Here is a 25586-nt window from a genome sequence, read left to right as displayed (position 1 = left end):
AGAACGTATAAATAAGAAACTAGACTAAACGCAAACATTCATTTAAGAATTACAAGTGTCTTAAATATAAATAAAACTTATCTTCACACAAAAGGCTTCCACTTGGATTACTAACCATAAATCAAGCGTTCAAAAGATCCATTTATTAAGACTCTCCTAAAATGAAAGTTGAAGGCTGTATGTTTTCTATACCTAGTTTGACTAAAAAAATATCAGTTTGACTCTAATGGAATGAATTTTCGTGGTTATTTCTACTTGGATAGGTAATTCAGGGCACTTCACAAATAACAGCCTGGTCTAACAGTACCACTAGGCTACTGGACTTCTCAAGCCAACTTAAAATAAGTAGAACCTGATAGGTTGCTAACTTTTAATTTTGTCAAGTGAGAACATTAAAAAAAACTATAAATTTACCAACACCATCATTTCATAAAAGAAACAACATATGCTCTCAAAAAGAAATCTTTTACATCAAATACATTTACTTTTTAAAAAAATATATTTTTATTGATTTCAGAGAGGAAGGGAGGAGAGATAGAAACATCAATGATGAGAGAATCATTGATCACTGCCTCCTGCACACCCCCTTCTAGGGATTGAGCCCACAACCCGGGCATGTGCCCTTGACCGGAATTGAACCTGGGACACTTCAGTCTGCAGGCCAACGCTCTATCCACTGAGCCAAACCAGCTAGGGCTCAAGTACATTTACTTTTGTGAAAAACTTACTACATTATCCAATTCCCCAATCCACCCCCACCCATTTTGTTAAGGACCCATGGGTATAGTGGGAGTAAACTTCTTAATGGAGTATACTGGGAGTTTAGAAATCACTGATCTATTGGGACAAGCCCACATCAACCTTTCTCATACTTGTCCCCTTTAATATGCACAGTGTTCCCAACTACACTTGACTTCCTTTAAGCTGAGCAGGGGAAGGTGAAGGGGAAGTGTAGCACTCTGCCCTACAATTTCCCAAAACAGTAATCACCTGATCATACAGTTTTGGAAAAGCTTCCTATTAAGCTATCTAAAGGAGGATTTGAACCTCATACACTGTAGAATTCCACTATTTTCAGGTGGTGAAACATTTAAACATTGCTAAACAATGTTTTTAGTTTTACATTTCTAATACATTTTAATGGGTCAATGTCACAGTACAATGTACTAAGAATAGATACAATCGATTAACATAAAATAGCCTGTTTCTACTAATCCACACCATCCTCCTTTTTTCAATCTAAACAAATAAATGCTTTATATTTAAAAGAAATAAATAATTTCCTTTACCTTTTTCTTTATTTCTTCACTAAAAGCATATGGAAAAATACAGTCCTTTGGTTTAGACACAACTGTAAAAATGACGAAAAATAAAGATTCAACACACATCTTAGCCAATTTCAAGTGTACATACACTGAGTGTTTCCAAATGGAAACTGTCTTAAACATAAATTTCCCCCAATCTCTAAAGAGTAAAGAGAATCAAGAATTTCCATTGGTCATGTTGTTGGACCTCAAAAGAATAGCCCAAACAAACAGGCTTTTGTGATGGGTTGGTAGAATGACACCACGAAAAGAAAGTAGTTAAAGCATAAGTTTGAACCAGGAAAAAAAACTCCATCCCAATAGAATAACCACTGGAACAGAAAAAGATATCAAACTGCCTCCTGACTTCTCTTAGAACAAAATAAACCAGCTGAATAAGAGGCAACCAATCCAATAAAACACTCACTACTTTTGAAAACATTTAAAAAAACAAGTTAGTGATCCAACAGTTAGAGAAAAAGAAAAAAGAAAAACTAAAATCAAGCCATTAGTAAACCAGCTTTAAAAATACATACCACAGAAGTGTGACTGGAAGGGAGGCTGTGGCGGTGCTTTATCTAATGCAAAGCTATGATGAACCAAAGCTGCCACAGCAATAATCTGCAAAAAAAGAGGAAAAGAAATCACTTATCAAACACCTACTATGTATTCTGCATTCTCAACAAAACCACCAAGAATATTAAAAGATAAAGATTTTAGTACATATGAATGAATGCTTTAAACATTTTATTAGGAAAGCAGGGGTTGCATGCTTTTCCTATAAAGAGCCAGATAGAAAATACTGTAGGCCTCGCAGGGCTTATGGTCTCTGGCATGGCTACTAACTCCACCTCTGTAGTGCAAAAGCATCTTCAGATAATATGTAAATGAATAAAATTGCTATATTCCAAGAAACTTTATTTACAAAAGCAAGTGGTAGGCTGGATTTGGCCCACAGGTCATAGTTTGCCAACCTCTGGCATAGAGGAATAAATCCAAACAAAAACAGAAAATGGGGTGTTCTATGAGACAACCAACAGTTATTCTTCAATAAGTCAAAATCACTGGGGGAAAAAAAACTGTAAGGGGTTGGGGGTGCTGCTCCTGTTTAAAAGAGATTCAAGAGACATAAAAATTAAACACCATCTGTGACTCTTGCATGAATCCTGATTCAAATAAACCAACACTAAAAGACATTTTGGAGAAAAGGAGTCATGTGACTATGGACTGGATATTTTAGATGATATCAAAGAATCACTGTTAATGTTTTTAGGTGATTAATGGTATTATATAGGAAAATATGCATGCTTTGAGAGATGCAATGACACAAATGTCAGAGATTAGCCTTAAACTACTTCAGGAGGAAAAAAGGAGGGGGTGTGACAAAATCTTGCTAATTGCTGAATATAATTGATTGGTATATGGGAGTTCATTAAATTATTGTATGTCTATTTAAAGTTCTCCAAAATAAAAAATTTTAAAACCCAAAAATAAATAAGTCATCAATTTAAGTCTTTTAAAAGAGTTTGGTAGTGAATTAGTATTCTTTGCCCTTCAAAAAGAACAACTTTCCCTTGCAGAAAAGCTGTATAAGTTCAGGCAAGTATTTGCATCTAAGGCATACATACAAAATCTGTCCTATTTTTTTTTACCTCATTTTCATGTGTCTTTGCATTTTGTATCGTCTTCATGCTGAAAGACATCACCACAAGAGGGGGAGGACCAACATCCTTAATTACATTCACCAGGTCTGGTTTCAAAGCCATTGCCTCAACTTTACACCAGCTGATTGGCTGATTTAAGAGCTCTAAAAGAGAACAAATACAACACAGCAAAAGCCATTTATGGAAAAAGAAAAAAATACTACAATTAAGACATCTGTGATTAACTGAGAAAATCTTCAATCCCATCTTCTAATAACAATGTCTTATAACATTTAAGTAACAATAAACCACACTATTGGATTGTATACAAATCCTTGTGTGTGTGTGTGTGTGTGTGTGTGTGTATGTATACACATATGTTCGTCTGCCTGGGAAATAGGTCTACAGCCTCCATCAGATTTTCCAGGACCCAAAATAGGTTTAAAAAAAAAACAACAGAAACGTGCCCAGCTGGCATGGTTCAGTGGTTGAGCATCAACCTATGAACCAGGAGGTCACAATTCGATTCCCAGTCAGGGGACATGCCTGGGTTGTGGGCTCCATCGCTAGTGGGGGGGTGTGCAGGAAGCAGCCGATCAATGATTCTCTCTCATCATTGATGTTTCTATCTCTCTTTCCCTCTCCTTTCCACTCTGAAATCAATAAAAATGAATTTTAAAAAAATAAAATAAATTTAAATAAAATAAAAGCCACTGCCTTGGAGAAATCACAAAACATTTTTAAGAGATTTGTGAAGACAAAACAGAGTATCACAGATGCAAATACCGAAAAACATCAGATAAGAGACTAAGCACTATCCACACTGGACAGTGGTACTCCCTCTCCTTCAGAGGTTAGCAGTTAACTAGGAAGAAGAGGTGGGCCACATCAGCCAGGCTGGAAGTCCACACTGACAGCAGCCCAATGAGGGATGCGACCAACTGCCACCTGGGCTAACTAAGGCCTCTCTCTGATTACACTGACAGGCATTACAGTGATAAAATTATTCTAAACATATTCCCTGTCCTCACTCAAGGAAAACCTTGAGGAAAAATACATAAAAAAGGAAGTGGGCACACTGAAATAAACAGACCAATTCCCTAACTTCCCTTTTAAAAACCGCATCTAACAGCAATTTACTTAGCATTCTGAAAGTAAAATTTTCCTTACGTGGATTTTTAACTTCAAGCCAACAAGGTCCTTTGATCTTTCTGTTCATCAAGAACAGTTCCAAGCTGGATGTGTTAGTCCCAAATACATGAGAAAAAGTTTCTCCTTTCAAATCCTGAGGAAGCTGTGGCATTTCAGACTGAAAAAGGCAAAAAAGAAAAAAAAATCTTTTTTGTTTAAAACTATTACTTCACATTTTCCAAAGTCTATATTTGAAATAAACAAAAGCCTCTCTACGAAGTACCAGAAGAAACTCCTTTTATATATATGGAATGTAATTTGCCACAAATGAAATCCAAAACAATTCACAGTAGGAAACAAAAACAATTCACAATGACAAAATAATGCATCTTGATGACATCCATTAGAAGAAAAATAGGCCAAGAAGCTCCCCAAAAGAGGATTTCTGTCCAGAATCATACATGCCTTACTGATAAAAAAAAACCCAACAATAAAAAAAACAGCCAAATAGTACCACTGCATTAGGGGAATAAAAGCAAGAGGATGGGACTCATTCAAAATGCTTCCATGGTACATTTCATCACCACTGTCAGAAACATTTCTTAAAAGTTTCCCTTTTCCAACATTTGGGATCACTATATCAAAAGTAAAAAGAGGTTAAGGTCCAGTTAATTAATTAATAGCCCATAACCATGACCTTACCTGTCCTGGGAACAAGAGCAGCACTATAGTAACAGTACTGACGCTCTCATCTCTCACCTTTCCACTGCTCAGAAGGAACACTTCAACAGACTAATGATGGTAAACTCCATCATGTGGCATTTGTTCCACTTAACAAACAGTTCTGCAGTTTCAATTTATTTATTTAAAGATGCAGAGAAAAACAGTACAATTTGTAGTCTATGTATTTAAATTTTTATCCATTTTAATTTAATTATTCATTACTATGAGTCCACCTCCATGAACTGTGGGCTTGAGGAGCTCTGCCAATACTAATTGAAAGCCAATTGAAATTTCAAAAATAGAACAGTGTCATTTTCAACCAAAACCCAGTAATTTTCTTTGTTTGACTTACCGAGTATCTAACTTCCAAGTATTCAGATTTTTCTGGAACATCAGGTATCTCAAAAGCATAGTTCTTTTCTACTATCTGGGTAAGCAAATATTTTAAAATCATTTAGACAAAACCTTCACAAAATAAATTGACAAGCATTACATACACAATGCATGTCCCTGCATTTAATCATTAGGAATCTAACATCCTTATGGAACACAGAGGTAAATAAAGCCAATGCGGCACCTGTTTCCCCTTTCAACTAAGACTAAAACACCCAATAACTAAATGCTAAAAAGACTTCTCTTAGACATTACAGAACTTGAAATATTTGCATTCAAGGTTAATAAACATTAAAAATTTTTGTAATTTTAATGCATTAAATAATTTGCTACTCTTTAATATTAAGCAACCCCATCTTGCTAGAAAAATTAATAATTAGCATTATAATTATAGCTCATATTTACTGAGTGCCTGCTATGTACCAAGTACTGTTTTAATAACCTAAAATGAATTAATCAAGTTAACCTTTCCAGCAACTCTTGAAATAGCTCTTGTGACGACCCTGGACTTAGGAAGCGGTAAGGCTAGGACTTAGAAGCACAAGGTGTATTGCCCAGCACCTATGCTCTTCACCATTACACCCCACTGCTTTTAGAACAGGGGTCCTCAAACTTTTTAAACAGGGGACCAGTTCACTGTCCTTCAGACCATTGGAGGGCCGGACTATAGTTAAAAAAAAAAAAAAAAACTATGAACAAATTCCTATGCACACTGCACATATCTTATTTTGAAGTAAAAAAACAAAACAGGAACAAATACAATATTTGTATTTGCATGTGGCCCACGGGCTGTAGTTTGAGGACCCGTTTTAGAATTTTAGAGACTTGATCCATCAGCTATAATTCAAAGCTCAAATAGTTAAGACCATTAGCCATATCTTCAGCAACTCAACCCTCCCTTTATTGCAATTACTGTTAATAGCCAGTATGTTAATAGCCAGTATGCTGAGTGAGTTACAGCCCCCACGATGATGGCCAAAGGCATCAATATCTCACAAAATCAATATCTCACAGTTGATCAATATGTATCACAGGAGCAGAAGATTTTATTGTATCAGAATAGCATCACAGTCCCTAATTTTTAAAGATAAAACCTCACTTAACCTTCTAAGACAACTTGGCAATAATTAATACAAACAAGATCAGAACCAGTTCTTCTCCATTTGGGAATAAGATCACAAGATATGCTTTAATTATTGGAAGCAATTACTTTGCTGCAAGTGCTCTTTCTATACAAATTAGTGATTATTTTATAAGCAGTATAAAGAGAAGTAAAAATTTTTACAAATCCAACAAAGTTTTACATTGCTAACTATGAAATTCCTATTCAATGAATTATAGCCACACAGAGGGCAGTTTGCACAAATAAGGTATGCAACAACTATTTGCTAAATCAGAAAATAACAATCAACTAATAATTAGAGCTGGAAAAATTTATCACCAAATACAAACCTTGGACTTGAACTTCATAATTTTATATTTTGTTGCTATTTTCTCATCAAATTCACTATAAACATCCTTCATTGTAACTGGAGTTCCTGTTTCTTTCCCTGTGTTTAGATCAATTTTCTGTTCTCCCATGGAGAGGAAAGGGGAGGGGGGAAAAAAAAGAATATCTGTAAATAAATCTTTCAACCACCAGAAACCCAAATCTAAATCAATTTTCATCTTCCCCCATTTAAACATGTAACAGAACAGTCTTACAAGTGAGTTCAAATATGTAAACACACCCAAAAATGTCCTAAACCCAATGCCCAATTCCTCCCAATGGCATCATAAAAGCAAACCAGAGATAAAGATGATCGATTGAGCGATCCTACAAAATGGGATAAGTGTTGTAAATACTGACCAAGAATATTCATAGTTCAACTCAGATGGGGAGGAGAGTGTGGATGTTAAGTCCCAATAAAAAAGGAGAAGCAAATGGAACTGTTAAATGGAACTGTTAAATGACCTTGTTAAATGGCTGTGGATGAAATGATACTGTTGCCTATACAACAAAAGCATGAAAACTGGGCCAAACTCCATGCCACATTTTAGAGCCATACACTCCCAGCTGTCATTACTATGGAAATGAGAAGTTGGGGGAAAGACAGCATCACATACTAAAACTCAGACAATGTTATACTCTTTCACACTCCAACAAGTTGCAAATAGAGTTTTACTTCATTTCTCTACTTTCCCCAACTTCTAATGGAGCTGCTGCCAAACAGTGGTGACTAGGCAGACAGCAAGAAAAAGCATCAAGGTTGTGGCTAATTCATAGCCCTGTTGAAGAATAGGGCTGGAGGACACCGGCCAGTGTGGTTCAGTGATTGAGCGTCCACCTATGAACCAGGAGGTCATGGTTCAATTTCTGGGCAGGGCAACTGCCCAGGTTGCAGGCTCGATCCCCAGTGGGGGACATGCAGGAGGTAGCTGATCGATGATACACACACACACACACACAAAGCAATTGTATTTGAAGTTAAAAAAAAGAAAGAATAGGGCTGGTGGCAGAACACAGAATGCACTTAGGATGAGCAGCTAATCACTAACATTTACCATTTCACGGGGAAGGAAGTATAGCGTTCGTTCAATGTTTTTCACCATGACACAACAGCTCACATAGGTTTCAGCAGATTTGATCCAAACTTTGCCAAACAGAAATACCACACCTAAAAGAATAAGAAAAAAACATGAAAAAAGAAACATTTCAATTACATCACATTAAAGGGGCACTACAAAGACTGAATGTGTCCACACATTTATGCCTTCATGGTAAATTATTTTTACAGCAAATTTATATCGGATGTCCAGTCCCCAAGACCAGTTCCTTTTTTCAGTACTTATGCCATATGACAATACCACATTGGTAAAACCTGTGACCAGTAGGAGGACAGAGTGATTCTTGGTGTAAACATTTTTTCCAAAAGTAGGGAGACATCTAGGTAAATAGAGACAAACCTTGGTTATTAGGGAGCTATCACAGGCCTCAGTAGACACAATGGGGAACTACTGAGACACCCCAGGTCAGTGTAGAAACCCCTGGGGAATCAGGGAGCCATCCTAAGTCAATGTTGGGTAAAAAACACAAAATACATTTTCCCCTGAACCAGGATTCCCCAGAGTAAAAGAAACAAAAAAGCAAACTACTGTCCAACAAATCTCATATTTAAACCTCTTGTGAGAACTTTGAGAATGCTAAATTCCTTTTTAGCACTGTACTTACTGATAAAAAATAACATTCATGTGTAAGGATAACTATGTGTAGTACCTCAGTATTTTCCCATATGTAAACTTGTGTTTGGGGAAAAACAATTTATCTCATATATCTTATTCCATATAATAACAAATGTCTCATAATAGGGTTCAAGTACTATCTACTATTTCACCCCTTTGACTTCACAGACATAAGACACCTAGCTAGGTAGTGTTTATAATGTTCCTCTCTTCTATTTCAGTTTAACAAATGGGCTAATAACCAACTCAGTAGACACACTCCTTTTGAGATCCCTCTGTAATATATACTACAAAGTCAAAGAAAGCCTTTCTAGACATCAATTCATTGTTCATGAAAACTGGCCATCAAGATAGGACTCCAGAGATTTGTTAGTCAAACTAAGAGATTATCACTGTGCTAAATTCTGGACTCCATGAATAATTAGACAGCAGTAACCAACACAGTTACTCAACACAGCCATTTGTCTGAGACATTAAGAAAATTCTGGCATATATAAAGGCTATACTGTACACAAGGCTAATTACTCCAGTTTCACAAGATAGCTCATCAGTGCTTCCTTTTGTCACTCATTCTAGTAGAAATAAGACCATCTAAGAATTTTCATTTCTGCAGATGATTAAAATTCTAAGAGTTGTGTGATTTTCATCTGGGGGGAAAGAGACAGATGGGGGGTTGGGGTGAGAGAAGGGGGGACTGTGGCGATGATTAAAAAGAAAAAGTCTCAGTAGTGCAGAAAATTAAAAGTCATCCTTATAACAGTTAGAGATGAAAAAAACCAAAATTCCAAGCAAAGAAAAATAAAGGCCCTAATATTGGATTCAAAGATTCAAATAGCTCATTTTACAGTCAAACTAATATCACACTTCATGCAACACATTTGACACTGTTTATGCCTCATTTGCCACAAAAAGATCATGGTAAACAAAGATTCCATCCCCCCCCCCAAGTAACTAGCTGAAACCAGGTGCAGTCAGGATTATTCAACCTTTAAAAAGTCATAATGAAGACAGGATATCTTCCCGTATGCAAAGAGTAAGATTCTTTTCATAATTATGGAGCATTCAGCAACAACTGACTTATTTAGAATCTGTAAGAAACTGAGAAACAATAACAGGGTCTATGGGAGTACTTCGTTTTTATTAGCAGCATTGATTTCATCAAGGCTCAGTGATCAAGATGAAACTGTTCAACCCTCTGAGATTAAAGGACTTTTTAAAAGCCGTCTTATTTAACCCATTGGCATCGATCACGAGGACACAACTTGAAAAGTAGCACAGAACAGCAGGACTGAGGGTGAGAAGCCCAGAACTCTGCCGTTGAAGAGCTGACCACTTCAGTTTCAGAACCTCAGCTTCCTCCTCTATAAGTGAATTACTAGACTAGAAGATCTCTAAGGCATTATCCAGCACTAGAAAATTCCTTTTCCCTTAGCATTTGGAAGACAGACCAATGACAGACAAGTACCTCTTGCCATTGCAAAGTATTTCCCAAGGGTGGTTGAAAAGGCTTATCCAAGACTATGGGTTAGTACCAGGAATTCAACAATACATAGTATAAACTGGTTGCTTCGCAAATATACCTGTGCTTCAGTGCCTCAATTTTAACCTCCGATATCTATTACGATACAGACTAGCACTAGTCGATAGAAATGTCAGCACTGCCAGGCCTACGTGACTCGGTTGGGTGTCATCCAGTACACTGAAAGGATTCCCAGTCAGAGCACATATCCAGGTTGCAGGCTCAATCCCAGGTAGGGGGCGTGCAGGAGGCAGGCAATCGATGTTTCATTCTCACATGTATGTTTCTCTCTCTCTTTCCCTTCCTCTCTCTCTAAAAATAAAATCAATAAAAAAAAAGAAATTTCAGCACTGCCTGGCATTGCTCTGAAAGCTGGAAATAAAAGCCCCCCCCCCCTCCAGGAGTTCCAATGGCAAGTAACAAAGAGGTAGTCAAAAAAGGCTTTGGGGGAATTGTTCTGTCTGTATCTGTGACATCCATGAATATGGTAGCTACTAGCCACATGTGGCTACTGAGCACCTGAAATGTGGCTATTGGCTGAGAAGCTGAATTTTAAATTTTATTTCATTTTAACTGATTTCAATTTAAAGAGCTACATGTGGCCAGTGGCTATCACAGTGAACAATGTAGCTCAAGACCTTACCCTGTAAAACAATGCTCTGTTTTTTAATAAGAGTATTAACCAGTAAATAAAAGATGGAAATAATACACTCCTTTTCACACAGGAAAGAGGGTTGTTGTTCCTTAAGGTTGTAATCCTTGGCAATTGACACTAGCAATCTGATGCTTTATATGTGAATTAACCTGGGGTGGGTGCAACATCTACTTTTGTTCTACCCATTCTTTTTGTTACGGTTAATCCTCACCTGGGGATACTTTTTGCATTGCTTTTCAGAGAGAGAGGGAAGGAGGGAGAGAGAGAGAGGGAAACATAGATGTGAGACACATCGACTGGTTGCTTCCCGCAAGCGCCCCAACCCGGGACAGGGAGCAACCCCGCAACCCAGGTACATGCCCTTGACCGGGAATCAAACCTGCAACCCTTCAGTGCGTGGGCTGATGCTCTAACCACTGTACCAAACCAGCCAGTACTATGCTACCTATTCTTACACCATGCTGCTTTAAGGCTTCAAGAGGCAAACTCAGTATAGTAGCGAATGCAACTCTGGATCTCTGAAACCTTTCCTGTGTATCTGTCTACAGGATTGTCAATCTCTGCAGTTTATTTCAATAATCATTTATTAAACACCTATTATATGCCTGGCATCACACTAAAAGCTGGAAATAAAAGGTCCCAGGCCTCCAGGGGTTAAAAGGCTTTAGGGGAAACAAAAACACAGAATCAGATATTTTCAAAATAATATGACAAATGCTACGATGGAAAAGGGTATGATAGGGTCACAGAGAAAGGGCTCTTGGGGCCAGTCTGGAGGATTAGGAAACTTCCTGGAGATAACACGAGCTGAGTCACATGAAGGGATTCCAGTCAAACACATGAGTAAATGGACAAGGTATAAAGAGCATCAGGCACAGACAGGGAGCTATTTCTAGGGCACAAAAGTCATGCATGGCAGGCACCGGAAGCCTTGCTAAGGAACTTGAACTTTTATGTTATAAGCAATTACCACTGAGGCTGTTTTTTATTTTTTTTATTTTTTAAATATATCTTTATTGATTTCAGAGAGGAAGGGAGAGGGAGAGATAGAAACATCAATGATGAGAGAGAATCATTGATTGGCTGCCTCCTGCACGTCCCCTACTAGGAATCAAGCCCACAACCTAGGCATGCGCCCTTGATCAGAATAGAACCTGAGACCCTTCAGTCTGCAGGCTAAGCCAATCCAGCTAGGGCTGGGGCTGTATTTTAATAAGGAAATGACACGGTCAGAGTTACCCTTCTGGCCACAATGTGAGCTGAGGGGTTAGAAAGCTGGTGTGATGTAGGCAAGAAGGGATCAGAGGTGGGAATTGTGAGGAGAAAGACAAGATACCTCATCTACTTTAGGAGAGAAAACTAATAAGACTTGATGAAGGAAGTGAGGAAAAGGGGGAATCAAAGCTGCTGCCCACATTTCTGGTTTTGACTGGACCATTAACCAAGACAGAGAATCAAATCTAACATCAAGCAGATACAGCAAAGCACAGACAGTAGTACTGGGAAGGGCAGGCCCACCATGTGGTACTCTAGTGAGTACCACTCACACGGCCATGCTCCAGAGGTCCTATGAAGCACATGTGAAAATGGTGTCCCCTGCAGCAGTACAATGGGACAACCTGGGCTTACACATTGGATGGGAAATATTTGCTCAACCTCATGTAATCACACCTGCCAGCCTACCTCCCACTGGCAAGTAACAAAGAGGTAGTCAAAGAGGTGACAGGGTCTAACCAAACTGACTTTCCCTAGCTAAAGTAGATATGATACCATTTCTAAGACTGCTTATATCTTTACCTAAGGAACTAATACATGGCAGTTTGCTACTCAAGTGGTTCTGCAAGAGTTTCTACATATTCGATAAGCTGAAACATATTACCGCTTCTGTTTCCCCTCTGAGAAACCATTAAGGTCTTTCCAGTTGAAGTCAATGCCTGATTATCTTAAAGGTAAATCTGGCCTTCAAGTTCGACAATTAATACTTATTCTTCTTACTCGTTCACTTGCTTCACTGACATCTACACTCCATTTTCATTGGATGCAGCCTCCAGGAAACCATTTTGAAAAATAGTTTGCTTCTATCCTCAGATGCAGAAATGGGTCTGAATAAAAGTCACTCTGTTTAAGGGTGTATTTTCTATTAATCCAACAGATTTTTGTCATGCCCCACCCTGTGGTGAAGAAGGGCTCAAAGGAGCACAAAAGGAAACTGGAGAACCTCCTGGCTTTTGTGAGTCAGAATTCATAGTATCAGCTCATTCGGAGAAGGACCTGGGAATCAATCTTCATCCCTCCTCTCTGTTAACCCTCACATCAATCCATCAACAAGTTCATGTCAAAATACATGTTAAATGCATTCACTTTTCTCCACCACACACCTGTCCTGCACTGACTGATCTCCAGTGCTTCTACACTTTTCCACTACCCCATTCCAGCCCCAACACACACATACACACACACACACATGCGCAAGCGCTATTCTCCACACCAATTGGAGGGTTCCTGTTAAAATGTATGCCCAACCATGAGAACACCATCCCACCCATCCTGCTGGTACTTAAAATCTTCCATCATCTCCCCATGGCTCTTGAAAGAAGACCTAAACTCCTTAATATGGCTTTCAAGGTTTTTCATCATCTGCACTAGGCCTTTTTCTCCAACTTCATTTTCTACCAATCTTGTCACTTGATTACTGCTGCAACCAACAAGCCGCCTCCCTTCTCCCTCCAGGCCTGTGCTTACTGGTTCGTCAGGCTGAAATGCTCTTTCTTCAGATCTGCACGTGCCTCAAATCTTAGCCCAATGGTGATCTCCTTAGATAGGCCTTCCAAGTCCATCCCCCAACTAACTGCCTTTAAACCATTAATCAACTTACCTTATTTATTACCTATTCCCCTCCACTTGTTCCCACCCCACTAGAATGTAAGTTCCATTAGGATAAAGAATTTGTCCAGCCTGGTCACCCCATCTCAATGCCTGGCACACAAAACTGGGTTTAAATTGCTGAATAAATGAAGAAATTCATGACAATCTCCATTTAAAGTATATTAACTATAACTTTGGACGCATCAAAGGTAAACTACAAGTACACATTCCATATATAACTAACTGGTTTTGGGAAAAAGCATCTTTGAGGATTATTCACATCACACAGCTCCTCTCCATTCAGGTGCCTCATGCACCCTTACTATATACGTATGTGAGTGCAGAGCCTGTGCCAATTACAATCACGAACGCATTTAAGGAACAGGCGCTATTCCATGTTAAAGACATACAGTATGATTACCTGGTTGGTTGTACTGATCTTCATAAGCATCCAGCCAATAAAACTGAAACACTTGTTCCTCATCTGCCCCTTTTACCAGTGGCAGGTGACTGGAATCCACTTGAACTTCTTGGGCTGAGAAACTGCTGTCATCTTCCTGATCAATGTCCCAACAAGAGACATCTGGGAGAAAACCTCCTCTGCAAAAATCACATTTTCAAAAAACTTTTCAAAATCCAACAAAGCAATTGTAGCACTACTTGCCAGAAAAAGTCATAAAATGCTCTTACAAGCAGGGCGTGGTCCCTTTCCCAAGATCTGCCTCGGGTTTCACCACCTCTGCTGGCTCACTCGCTTGGTCACAGGTCTTAGCAGCCACGGGCTCCACATTCACCTCCTCAGCTTCCATGGGCTCATCAAAGTCACCATCTTCAAAATCTATTGCCCCTGACTCCTTCTTGTCGTGTGTACACACTGCTGCTGGTGCTGGCTCTCCTGTAGGCATCGTTGCACATTCCCATCATAAACTGCTGCCACGGAGCACACAGGCCTCCCCAGCACAGCCATAGGGGCCTACTCTTTTCCCACACTGTATTTGCATCTCGTCAACCTCCAAATCGGATGTACCTTGTAACTTTTACTGCTATGAATTCAAATCTTTCACACTTAAACTTGCTATCACAAATACCTTCAAAATCGCCTCCACTTCCTCCTTCCTGGGTCCTCCATTTTTGGCAGCACTTTGCAACTCCTCCACACTCTTGTACTTCTGCCTGACATCTTACTTACCAGCAAATTCAGCACGTTGAAGAGGAACAGGACTTAACAGAGGCTCCTTCTTTGAGACAGGGGAAGCAGTTTTTCCTGAAGGAACTACCTGTAAATGTTTTTAAATGTTTAGTCAGTTAGACCTGCATACTAAAAATATGCCCACTGTCCTGCCCTGCCCAGAGATAATGACAGTTCCCATTTATAAAACCATTTTGTGTATTATTAATGTAACAGCTTCAATTATTTTACTTTTACCTAGGTTTACAAAAAAACACTTGTTTCCAGGAGGAAAAGTATTACATTTAGCACAGTTGTAATACCTATAATAAACACATGCTACTTACCACAAAATTTACTATGACAAAAGCAGGCACATGCTATTTTTGAAATACATGAAACTATATAATGAAATGGGAGTCCTAATTTAAAACAAAAATCAAGAAGACATTCAAAGGTATTTTGCTCACATAGAAAAGCAACAAAATAAATTTTAAGCAATAATGTACATCGAGTTTGAAGGTATTTCCACACACTTTACCTTAGGGGTGTGCATAGAGAAAGGATTCAGTGAAGCTCCAATGGATCTTTTCTTCTTCGGTATTATTACAGGTGGTGGAGTTATTTGAGGTGTCTAAAAGGAGAGGTAAGACACACTTCATGGCCATGCTTGGTTTACCACAAGACAGAAAAAGTACATTTCTTCCCCCATTGAAGCCCAATGAGCAAAGCATTTTTCCTTCCCTGCTCCCCCCACGGATCTATGTTCATGCACTGCGGTTACTATAGCAACACTACCACAGACTCACTAGAAACCCAGAATAGATATTGAATCCACTCTTGACCAATTTTTTTTCTTTTCAAAACTTAACATACTTTTCCTTTACCCTTCCAGAATATTATATTTAAAAGCTGTCAAGCTAGAACTACATGATGTTAGTATATGTCATTTTAATCAAGGGTCATTTAGAAAGACACACACCTCTAAATGAGAGTTTAGTTTTTTGTGAAACAGCAAATTCCCAGAACAGCTGAGCCTGTCTGAGTTCTATCAGGGACAGCTCACCGACTCTTCCTTTGCGCCCACTGGCAATTCTAGACAAGGATCTCACGCCTAATTGTACAGACTGACAGGCCTCAATCTATTTTGGGAACATGCACTGCAGCAACTGAGTGCATTCCCAAAGCTGACTCGTGTGTGTATTCTTACTACCTCAAACACACCCCCACACAGCTCGATCAACAGGACTGCATAGCTTGTAACAGCTGGAAAGTACTCTCACCTAATATGGTGAGAAGAAAGCAATCTGAAGGGTTGTTGTTCATTGGTTTGGGGGGTTTTTGGTGGTGGTGGTGGTGGTGATGTTGTCGCTGCATTTTTTAAAATTCTGGCAATAGTCTTTTTTGTATAATTATTGAACTATTTCTTCAGCCAATGGCCCCTGCATATTTAATAACTCCCAGAGATTCACTTACCTCAGTGGTCAGATCTTGTAGAATGTCCCCTAGCAGATCATCCTTGGACAAATCTATAGCTTTCTGGAAGTTAGAAAGGAAGGTAGAATGAAACACCCCTGCACTTCCCATTTTCACCCAGAACACGTGTCTATGAAACGAAGAACCGAACCTATTCAGTCCTCACTCTGAGTGCTCATCTACTCAGTGCTCATTAGTCACAGATATTAACAACCATCTGCGTATACATAACTCCCAAATCTAGACCTCCCATCCTCTATTTCCACAATCCTCCTGTTAATCACTAAAATCACTACAGTCAGTTCAGCTTTTTTATTCAATTTTCTTTTCTATGTCCAAGTTCCAACCACTGAGGTGTCTAAATTCACCTAGAAATCTACATCCAACTTAGTGATGGAAATTGGGAAAATATTACTCAAATATTTGAGCTCAAATATAGAGAGCACCTATTGTCTGTATAATCAAATATCAAATTATTTTCACAAAAGAGAAGGCAAAATATAAGAAAAACATAAAACTCACATCACCAGTTTTCTTCCCAGCACTAGCAATGAACATTGACTTGATATTGTTTGGTTTTGTCACCACACTCTTCTTTACATTCCTCTTTTCTTTGTTGCGTGTTTTATTATCGTTTCCTGTTGGAATATAAATTATTTGGAAACATGCACTGACAAAAATCAAAATGAAAAAGAGTCCAGTCACCTGCTCTCTGTATATGAGAATTTGAGAAGAAAAATGTTAAAGAATTCAAAATACAAAAACATGAAACTTTATGCAAGGTAGAGAGGGAAGAATTTTTAAAACGTGCTGAATTCAGGAAAACTTGGGCTGAATGTTATTTCAAAAACTGATGAAAATAAGTGGATAAGTTACTAAGTGTGACTGTTTAATTGCTATTGTTAGTGTGAATAAAAAGCTTCCTAAAAGGTGGGGGGAGGTTCTGTTTTACCCATAGAAATAAAAAGATCAAGTTCATCTGGAAGCAAGGGATTAGCCTAGCAGTCTCCACGAGATTGCCTTTTTAGTGCTATACTGAATCTGAAAAGGAAACTAAACTTTAAAAAAATAGGATTACCAGTTATGATATTGCAGCATCCTAATTTCCATTTTATGAAGAACAGCAACTATATACACGCAATATGTTGTAACAACACTAAACCAACAGAGACATTTACGCAGTAAAGAACAACCTGTGCCATGCTTTCTCTTATGATCACGTGAATGTAAATCACCTATGAACTCTTCTCATAGTGTCAATTTTACTCTTGCTTTCTGAGTCATCCCAGAGCAGTCTCTACCTTAAAAAGACCTCGAATGAATATAATTAACCAGTTAATTACTACGCGTCCAAAACGGAAATCATCCCCACACACCATGGTATTTTGAATTTAATTTAAAAAATCCGCCACTTGCGTCTATAGACACTTATGGTGTACAAAGGGTTAATATAGTGTGGTGGTGGCACAAGAATACACAGAACAACAGGAACAGAAAACAGAGTGTACAAAAAGACTCAATTACTTATGGAAATTAGCATATAATAAAGGTGGCATCTCATATCCCTGGGGACAATATGAATTTTTTACTAAGTAATGCTGGTTACCCATTTGTAAAGAAAGTAACCAGCCCAGCCTGCATGGGCTCAGTGTTGAGCGTCAACCTATGAACCTGGAGCTCACGGTTCCATTTCCAATCAGGGCATATGCCTGGGTTCAGGCTCGATCCCCAGTGTGGGCCATGCAAAAGGCAGCAATCAATGATATGCTCATTATCACTGATGTTTCTATCTCTCTATACCTCTCCCTTCCTCTCTGAAATCAATAAAAATATTTTTAAAAAGAAAGTAACCAGTTCCAAACACATTACAGATCAGATCAAAATTTTAAAAATGAAATTATAGAAGTGCTTTAATAAAAAAGGTAAATTCCCTTTTAACCAGGTTTTGGGGAAAGTCTAACTATGATTCAAAATCCATTTGCAAAAAAAAAAATAATAATAAATTCAAATACACCAGAAACAAGTTTATAGACAAAACAGAAGAAAATTTTTACAATGTTTCACAGATAAAGGACCAATTTCCCTAATATTAAAAAAACAACAAACAAACCCTAATAGGAATGTGGGTAATAAACACAAACATATGGTTCACATAAAAGTACAGGCATACCTCATTTTACTGTGCTTGACCTACTGTGCTTCATAGATGTTGCATTATTTACAAATTAAAGGCAAGACCCTCCACCAGCAAAAAGATTATGCCTTGCTTTATTGCAATATTTGCTTTATTGCAGTGAACTGGAACAGAACCCACAATACCCCTGAGGTATGCCTGTCTATATAAACAGCTATAAGTTTTATGAAAAAATGCCCAACTACATGTGTAAAAGAAATGCAAGTGAAAACCACGAAATGTCATTTCTCACATATCAGAGTGGCAAAAATGCAAAAGCTTGACAACAAACTGTTGGCGAGGCCATGGAGGTCTAAACAGACACTCATACATTGTTAATGGGAGTGTAAGATGGGACAACTCCTATGGTGAAGAATTTAGCAATCTATATATATAAAAGTCTAAGCGACCGGATGACCAGCCAACCAGCCGATAGCTTAGCTATGACACGCACTGACCACCTGGCCTGTGGGGATCAGGCCAAAACCAGCTCTCCGACATCTCCTGAGGGGTCCCGGATTGCGAGAGGGTGCAGGCCAGGCCGAGGGACCCTACCCATGCACGAATCCTCCTCAGTTCAGGGAGATGAAAAAGCACATGGGGATTGTTTCATTTCATTCTCTTCATGACGGACTCACAAAAACTAGGAATACACAATTAGCCATACTGCTACCAAATGGTACCAGTGTGTAGAGTTACATAGTTTGTCAGAAACCAGGAAGATAGTCTAATTTAAGCCATGAATGAGTAAATAAATAATGTCACACATGAGAAAAAAATACACGTTCTTATTTTCTATAAAAGGGAAGACAGGAAGAATAATCAGATACTATTAAAAGTAGTTACCTGTGGAGATGGGTAGAGACAAGTAGAAAGCATAGGAATTAGAGTAAGATCTTACCTTATTATCTTGATACAATTTTGATTTTTAAATCACAAAAATGTTTTACAATATGTTTATGATTAAAATGAAAACAAAAGGATTTTTTAAAACCTAAATTTGAATACAAACAAAATAAACCTATATAGTAAACTGATGATATAGCACACAAAAATTACTTCATACACCTTTTGAACACAACACTCTGACTATACAACTTTAATAGGATATATGCCAAGAATAAAACTTCAAAGAAATTACAAACTTTATTTAGAAAGATTGTTGGTAGAGGTATTATAGGTTTAGTGATTCTAAAATGTCCAATATTATTTTGTGTAATTTTAGAAGACAAGGGTTTTCATTGGTCGTTAAGGTACATACAAATAGAGAATTGAGGAAGATGAAGAACGCTGTAGGATCGGGTTTCAATCTAATGTATCAGTATGGACTCACGACATACATAGACATCAAATCTAGTTCTGTTCACTGAAAAGACCTAGAAACCATTATGCTCCAGCAACAATGAGTACATCCATCCCCTAGATCTGAATACCATTCTCCGCTAAAAGGAATGATTCTTGAGGGAAATGGCTAATTCCAGGTCTGAGACAGGAATAATACAAGGAGAACCTGGGACATCTTGTTTGCCAGAAAGCAAGGAAATGTTCAAAGACTGATGGAGCCATGTCAAAAGGATTCAGGAGCCAGCTCAAAGGGGATCCCACTGCCAAATTTGGGATAATTTGAACATCAAAACACATGATGATAATGGATATTGAACTGTAACAGTAGTTTATTCAAATTCATAAGTTTGAAGTGATCATTTTAAAAAGGGCCCTGGCCGGGTAGTTCAGTGGATCAGAGCATCATCCTGATATGCCAAAGTTGCAGGTTTGATCCCTGGTTAGGGCACATACAAAAATCAACCAATGAATGAATAATTAAGTGGAACAACAAATCGATGTCTCTCTCTCTCTCTCTCAAATGAATACATTTAAAATTTTTTTAAATAAATAAACTAGCCCGGCCAGTGTGGCTCAGTGGTTGAGTGTCAACCTATGAACCTGGAGGTCACGGTTCCATTTCCGGTCAGGGCACATGCCCAAGTTGCAGGCTCAATCCCTAGTGTGGGGCGTGCAGGAGGCAGCTGATCAATGATTCTTATCATTGATGTTTCTTTCTCTCTGTCCCTCTTCCTTCCTCTCTGAAATCAATAAAAATATATTTAAAAAATAAAAAGAAAACTAATAAAAAGGAGAGAAAGGATCATCAACAGATGCTGAAATCACTGGGTGAAAGCTGGTGGAGAGCCCTAACCGGTTTGGCTCAGTGGATAGAGCCTCGGCCTGCAGACTGAAGGGTCCCAGGTTCAATTCCGGTCAAGGGCATGTACCTTGGTTGCGGACACATCCCCAGCAGGGAGTGTGCAGGAGGCAGCTGATTGATGTTTCTCTCTCATCGATGTTTCTAACTCTCTATCCCTCTCCCTTCCTCTCTAAAAAATCAATAAAATATAAATTTTTTTAAAAAGAAAGTTGGTGGAGAAAAGGGATATATATGCACATGGTCTCATCTTATCACCCCACATTTGCACTAACTACAATGGTAGAAAGGTAACTTTACAAAGGAAGAGATCTGACAAACATCATCTTACCCAGAGATCAACTTAGTATCACCAATAAAGGGACAAACTGACACTATGTGCCCTGATATGATTGATGGGAAGGACACAACTTCATCTCTACTGTATTTTTGCAAAAAAATTTCATCTGACTCTTAAGCACAAAGAAGCAATCATGCAAATCCCAGACTGTGGGATATTCAACAAAACCACCAGCCTGGTCCTTTTAAAAATGTCATAAAAGACCAAAAAAAAAACAAAAAAAAGCCAATGGGAAGAGGAGAGGGATGGTGCTGTTCTATACTAAATAAAACTAAAGAGACATGAAAGCTAAAGTGGACTCTGCATTTTTAGAAATAGCTATGTAAGACATTACTAGGTTAACTGGAAAAATCTTACTATGAACGATATATTAGATAATATTATGAGAATGGCAAATAGACAAATGTCCATGTTCTTAGAAGGTAAATGCTGAAGCATGTACAGGTGAATTGTCATGGACAACTTACTTTCAGTAAATTCACCAAACTGTATGTGGTTGTGGGAACAGTGAAAAGGGAGAAAGGGAACACGTGTTGCAAAATGTTAATCTACAAATTTGGGTCCAGACTTTCTGAAAAGGGCAAGACAGCACAGAATTTAGACTTTGAGGCCACGTAAGTCTCTCTTGTGCTGTTGTATATTCTTCTTGGCATCTTTTTTTTTTAAAACAACAACATTCTTTAGAAATGTAAAAAGCATTAGCCCAAGGGCTATACAGTGACAGGCATGATTTCCTCCTGGGTTAATGAAAATGGGAAACTGGTGATGGCTACACAACTCTGTGAGTATATTAAACACCACATGTGTTTAAATGTATGTATACTTTAAATAGGTTAATTGCACCCTAGCTGGTTTGGCTCAGTGGGTAGAGCGTCGGACTGTGGACTGAGGAATCCCAAGTTCGATTCCAGTCAAGGGCACATGCCAGGGTTGCAGGTTCGATCCCCAGTTGGGGGTGTGCAGGAGGCAGCCAATCAATGATTCTCTCTCATCATTGATGTTTCTATCTCTCTCTCCCTCTTCCTTCTTCTCTGAAATCAATAAAAATATTTTTTAAAAAAATAATTAAAAATAAATAAATAAATAGGTGAATTGCATGGCATGTGAATTATATCTCAATAAAGCTGTTTAAAAATAAACCGCTGTGAGTGGGCCATATTTTGCTGATAAAGAACTAAACCAGGAAATAAGAGAATTTGAGAATTTTCCCTTCTCATCTGACAGGAACTAAATCAGGCTTGTTTACCGAAAAAAAAAAAAAAAATGTTTGCCAGTGATTGTTCAGCTAACACAGTCTGACACATCTATTCATTATCATTTTAAATTTCAATTAAACAAAGCAAGTAGATTAAGTTCTAAACCTTGTTGAAGTACTACACTATTATCAAAGAGCTAAAATTCCAATTAAAAGGCATCACTTATCTAAGTCAGCAAGTCTAAAATGACTACAAGACTGAAAATTCCTGCCCTAGCTATTTGGCTCAGTGGATAGAGCATCGGCCCGAGGACTGAAGGGTTTCGGGTTCAATTCCGGTCAAGAGCACGTACCTCGGTTGCAGGCTCAATCCCTGGCCCTGGTCGGGGCTCATGTAGGAGGGAACCAACGATGTTTCTCTCTCTATATCTCTCCCCCTCCCTTCCACTCTATCTAAAAATAAATGGAAAAATAACCTCAGGTGAGGATTAAAAAAAAAAAAGACTGAACATTCCAAAATAAGTGAAAGACCAAACTCTTTGGACAATAGAGACATGAAACTTCATTTCCTGGTATTTTTGCTTTTTATATTGAATTTTCTACACCACTATGCTCCTCTCAATAACAGAACATTTCCTATACCTAAAAACAATTGTGATAGGTACTCTTCCCTTAAAGCAGTGGTTCTCAACCTTCCTAATGCACTACCCTTTAATACAGTTCCTCATGTTGTGGTGACCCCAACCATAAAATTATTTTCGTTGCTACTTCATAACTGTAATTTTGCTACTGTTATGAATCGTAATGTAAATATCTGATATGCAGGATGTATTTTCATTGTTGATGTCATCACGGCGGGTACTCGTATGTGGGCGTATCTGCATGTGGGCGGACCTGCCTGGAGATGGATAGAGGGGCGGTGTCTTGGTTCCTAAGACCATCGAAAATATGTGTTTTCCAATGGTCTTAGGCGACCCCTGTGAAAGGGTCGTTCGCCCCCCAAAGGGGTCTCGACCCACAGGTTGAGAACTGCTGCCTTAAAGGAAACAGTATCAAAGTACCAAGTCATCTCAAATTTTAAACAGTTCTTTAAATCTCAACATGGTACCCTCTGGAAAACAAAATGTAGGTACCTATTTCTTGAGAATCAAGGGCATCATCTTCAAGGTCCTCATCAAAAATCTCTCGGCCATCTTCCACATAGCCGACACCGTCTGCAGGAACAAAATGTAACATTGGGATCAAGTTTCTAAAACTGGCCAATATTTTAGCCAGGAGCACACCAAAAAATATATAACCTTTAGCCCCACTCAGATGTTCTCCTATCCTGTGCCATTTTTAAGTGCAGCAGAATCCTGTTTAAATAGGTGTCAGACAAAACAGCATCCACACAAGTTTTCTGAATTAAAACCAAAAGCTACCTACTATACAGACATCCCTCATTTTACTCTGCTTCGCTTTACTGTGCCTCACCAATGTTGTGTTTCTTTACAAATTGAAGGCAAGACCCTTCACCAGCAAAAAGATTACAACTTGCTTTATTGCAATACTCACTTTATTGCTGTGGTCTGGAACCAGACCCACAATCTCTTTGATGTATGCCTGTACCTACCTAGGTCAGCTGAGGAAATGATTTGGCCCACAGGATCAAAGTCTGCTACAGACTATACTTTACAGTAGTTTTACTCTACCAGAAGAATCCTATCCTATATAATAAAAGGCTAATATGCAAATCAACCAAACAGGGGAACGACCAGTAGCTATGACGTGCACTAACCACCAGGGGGTAGACACTCAACGCAGGAGCTGCCCCCTGGTGGTCAGTGCGCTCCCACAAGGGAAGCACTGCTCAGCCAGAAGCCAGGCTCATGGCTAGGGAGTGCAGCGGTGGTGGCAGGAGCCTCTCCTGCCTCCATGGCAGTGCTAAGGATGTCCAACTACTGGCTTAGGCCCGCAGAGAGTGGGCCTAATCCCTCAGTTGAACATCCCCCAAGGGCTCCCAGACTGCGAGAGGGCGCAGGCTGGGCTGAGGGACCGTATTCCCCCGAGTGCATGAATTTCGTGCATCAGGTCTCTAGTAAAACATAAAAGAATGAAGATCACAAGCCCAGAAAAGCACCTCATTCTATGAGGGAAACTGGCAATAGAGCTGAGTCCAATTACAGAGGTAGAAACATAAATAGTCACAGGTGCAGTCTACACTGTGTAGTTTATCTGAGGAGTCATTGTGGTCAACATTCACACGCCCAGAAGTCACACCGTACCAGCAGGAACCTTGAACTTTCCACAAGGGGTGTAAGAACACATGGACCACCCTTTGCATGGTGCTTTCCACTGCCCAAGGCAGTCCTCATGCACATAGTAATGTAATCTTCACAGCCATTCTGTGAGCTAGGTAGTTTTCTTATCCCCGCCTTACATGGAGATACCGCACAAGTACATGGCTCCTCCTAGTTTCTACACAGCCATCTCCTGGAGGATTTATACTACATCCTGAGAAATGTACCTGGATTCTCCAAAATGCCCCTAAATAAATGTTCTATTGTTTTGATTCCATGCCCTCAAACACTGTATTTGAGGAAAATCCAAACCAAAGGTATGATCTTAACAGAGTCTTGCATCTACCCATGCAAAGCAGTATGAAACGCAATTAAGACAGTGCCTGGCAGGCAATTTCTTCCCACATACCATCATCCACAATCCAATCATCATCCTGGCGTGCCTGAACCAGCTTCGAATACTGTTCTTCATCAACTTCTTCATAAACACTTGTGAAGTCCTCAACCTGCCATCACACAAGTTTGAGAAAGCTTCAAATGGAGTGAAAGTGTTAAACAATTCTGATGAAAAAAAAATTGTCAAAATTGAAATTGGAATGGCAGCCTGAAGGAGTAGCTGCAACCAAATCATGAGTTCTGACATTCAACACCACTGCAGGGTTTTCCTTAAATAGACATCAATTAGCTTAGTATTCCTTTTAGGTGGGTGTTAACATAAGATATTAAATGATTCCATTAGCATAATACACTTGTCACACCATCAATTACTCATCTACTTCATAAAAAACAAACTGAATTATAGCCAATTCTTCGTTAGCTGCTTTGGGGATTATTCACTTATAATTTCTAGATTGGTTTCTCCTGTACTTAGCAAACCTGTAAGGCATGTCACCTCCCTCTCCACTAGCTTATGTTGCCCTGCGCATAGATGATAATTTTAATAACTATTCATCCAACCAAATATAATTCAAAAGGAAAAACCTCGACCCTCAGCCCCTCCAAAAGGTAGCAAAATACACTATATTCCACAGATACACTAGATATGGGTTTTAAGTGATTTGTTTGAATTACCACTGATCCCCCACCTTTCTCAGGTCTTACGACTGCAGAGACACAAACACTGAGCTACTGGAAGCAATCTAAGGTCCATCAATACACAAATGGATAAAGAGGTGGTCTATGTATATAATGGAATATTACCCAGACATAAAAATGGATGAAATCTTGTCTTTTGGGACAACATGGATAGACCCTGCAGGCATTATGTTAAGTGAAATAAGTTAGACAGAGAAAGACA

The 25586-nt window shown here is 38.8% G+C and overlaps 1 protein-coding gene across 3 annotated transcripts in view; it reads right to left on the bottom strand.

The window, feature by feature from the left end:
• Positions 1–25586, bottom strand: part of POLA1 (DNA polymerase alpha 1, catalytic subunit) — a 311022-nt gene that overhangs the window by 276446 nt on the left and 8990 nt on the right. The window contains exons 3-17 of one of the 3 annotated variants that reach the window (XM_006085647.3): positions 24699–24795; positions 23144–23224; positions 16622–16737; positions 16100–16162; positions 15165–15257; positions 14645–14732; positions 14146–14350; positions 13877–14055; positions 7739–7851; positions 6647–6763; positions 5154–5228; positions 4118–4256; positions 2957–3111; positions 1841–1925; positions 1290–1351 (exon numbers count right to left, since the gene is read on the bottom strand). In XM_006085647.3, the coding sequence (XP_006085709.1) occupies positions 1290–1351; positions 1841–1925; positions 2957–3111; positions 4118–4256; positions 5154–5228; positions 6647–6763; positions 7739–7851; positions 13877–14055; positions 14146–14350; positions 14645–14732; positions 15165–15257; positions 16100–16162; positions 16622–16737; positions 23144–23224; positions 24699–24795 (1668 nt within the window). The other 2 variants (XM_023751338.1, XM_023751339.1) reach the window with 2 other exon arrangements.

The sequence above is a fragment of the Myotis lucifugus genome, unplaced genomic scaffold (genome assembly GCF_000147115.1).
Source record: "Myotis lucifugus unplaced genomic scaffold, Myoluc2.0 scaffold_20, whole genome shotgun sequence".
NCBI lineage: Eukaryota > Metazoa > Chordata > Mammalia > Chiroptera > Vespertilionidae > Myotis > Myotis lucifugus.
The sequence above is the reverse complement of the archived record's forward strand: the minus strand, read 5'-3'. Positions and strand labels throughout refer to the sequence as shown.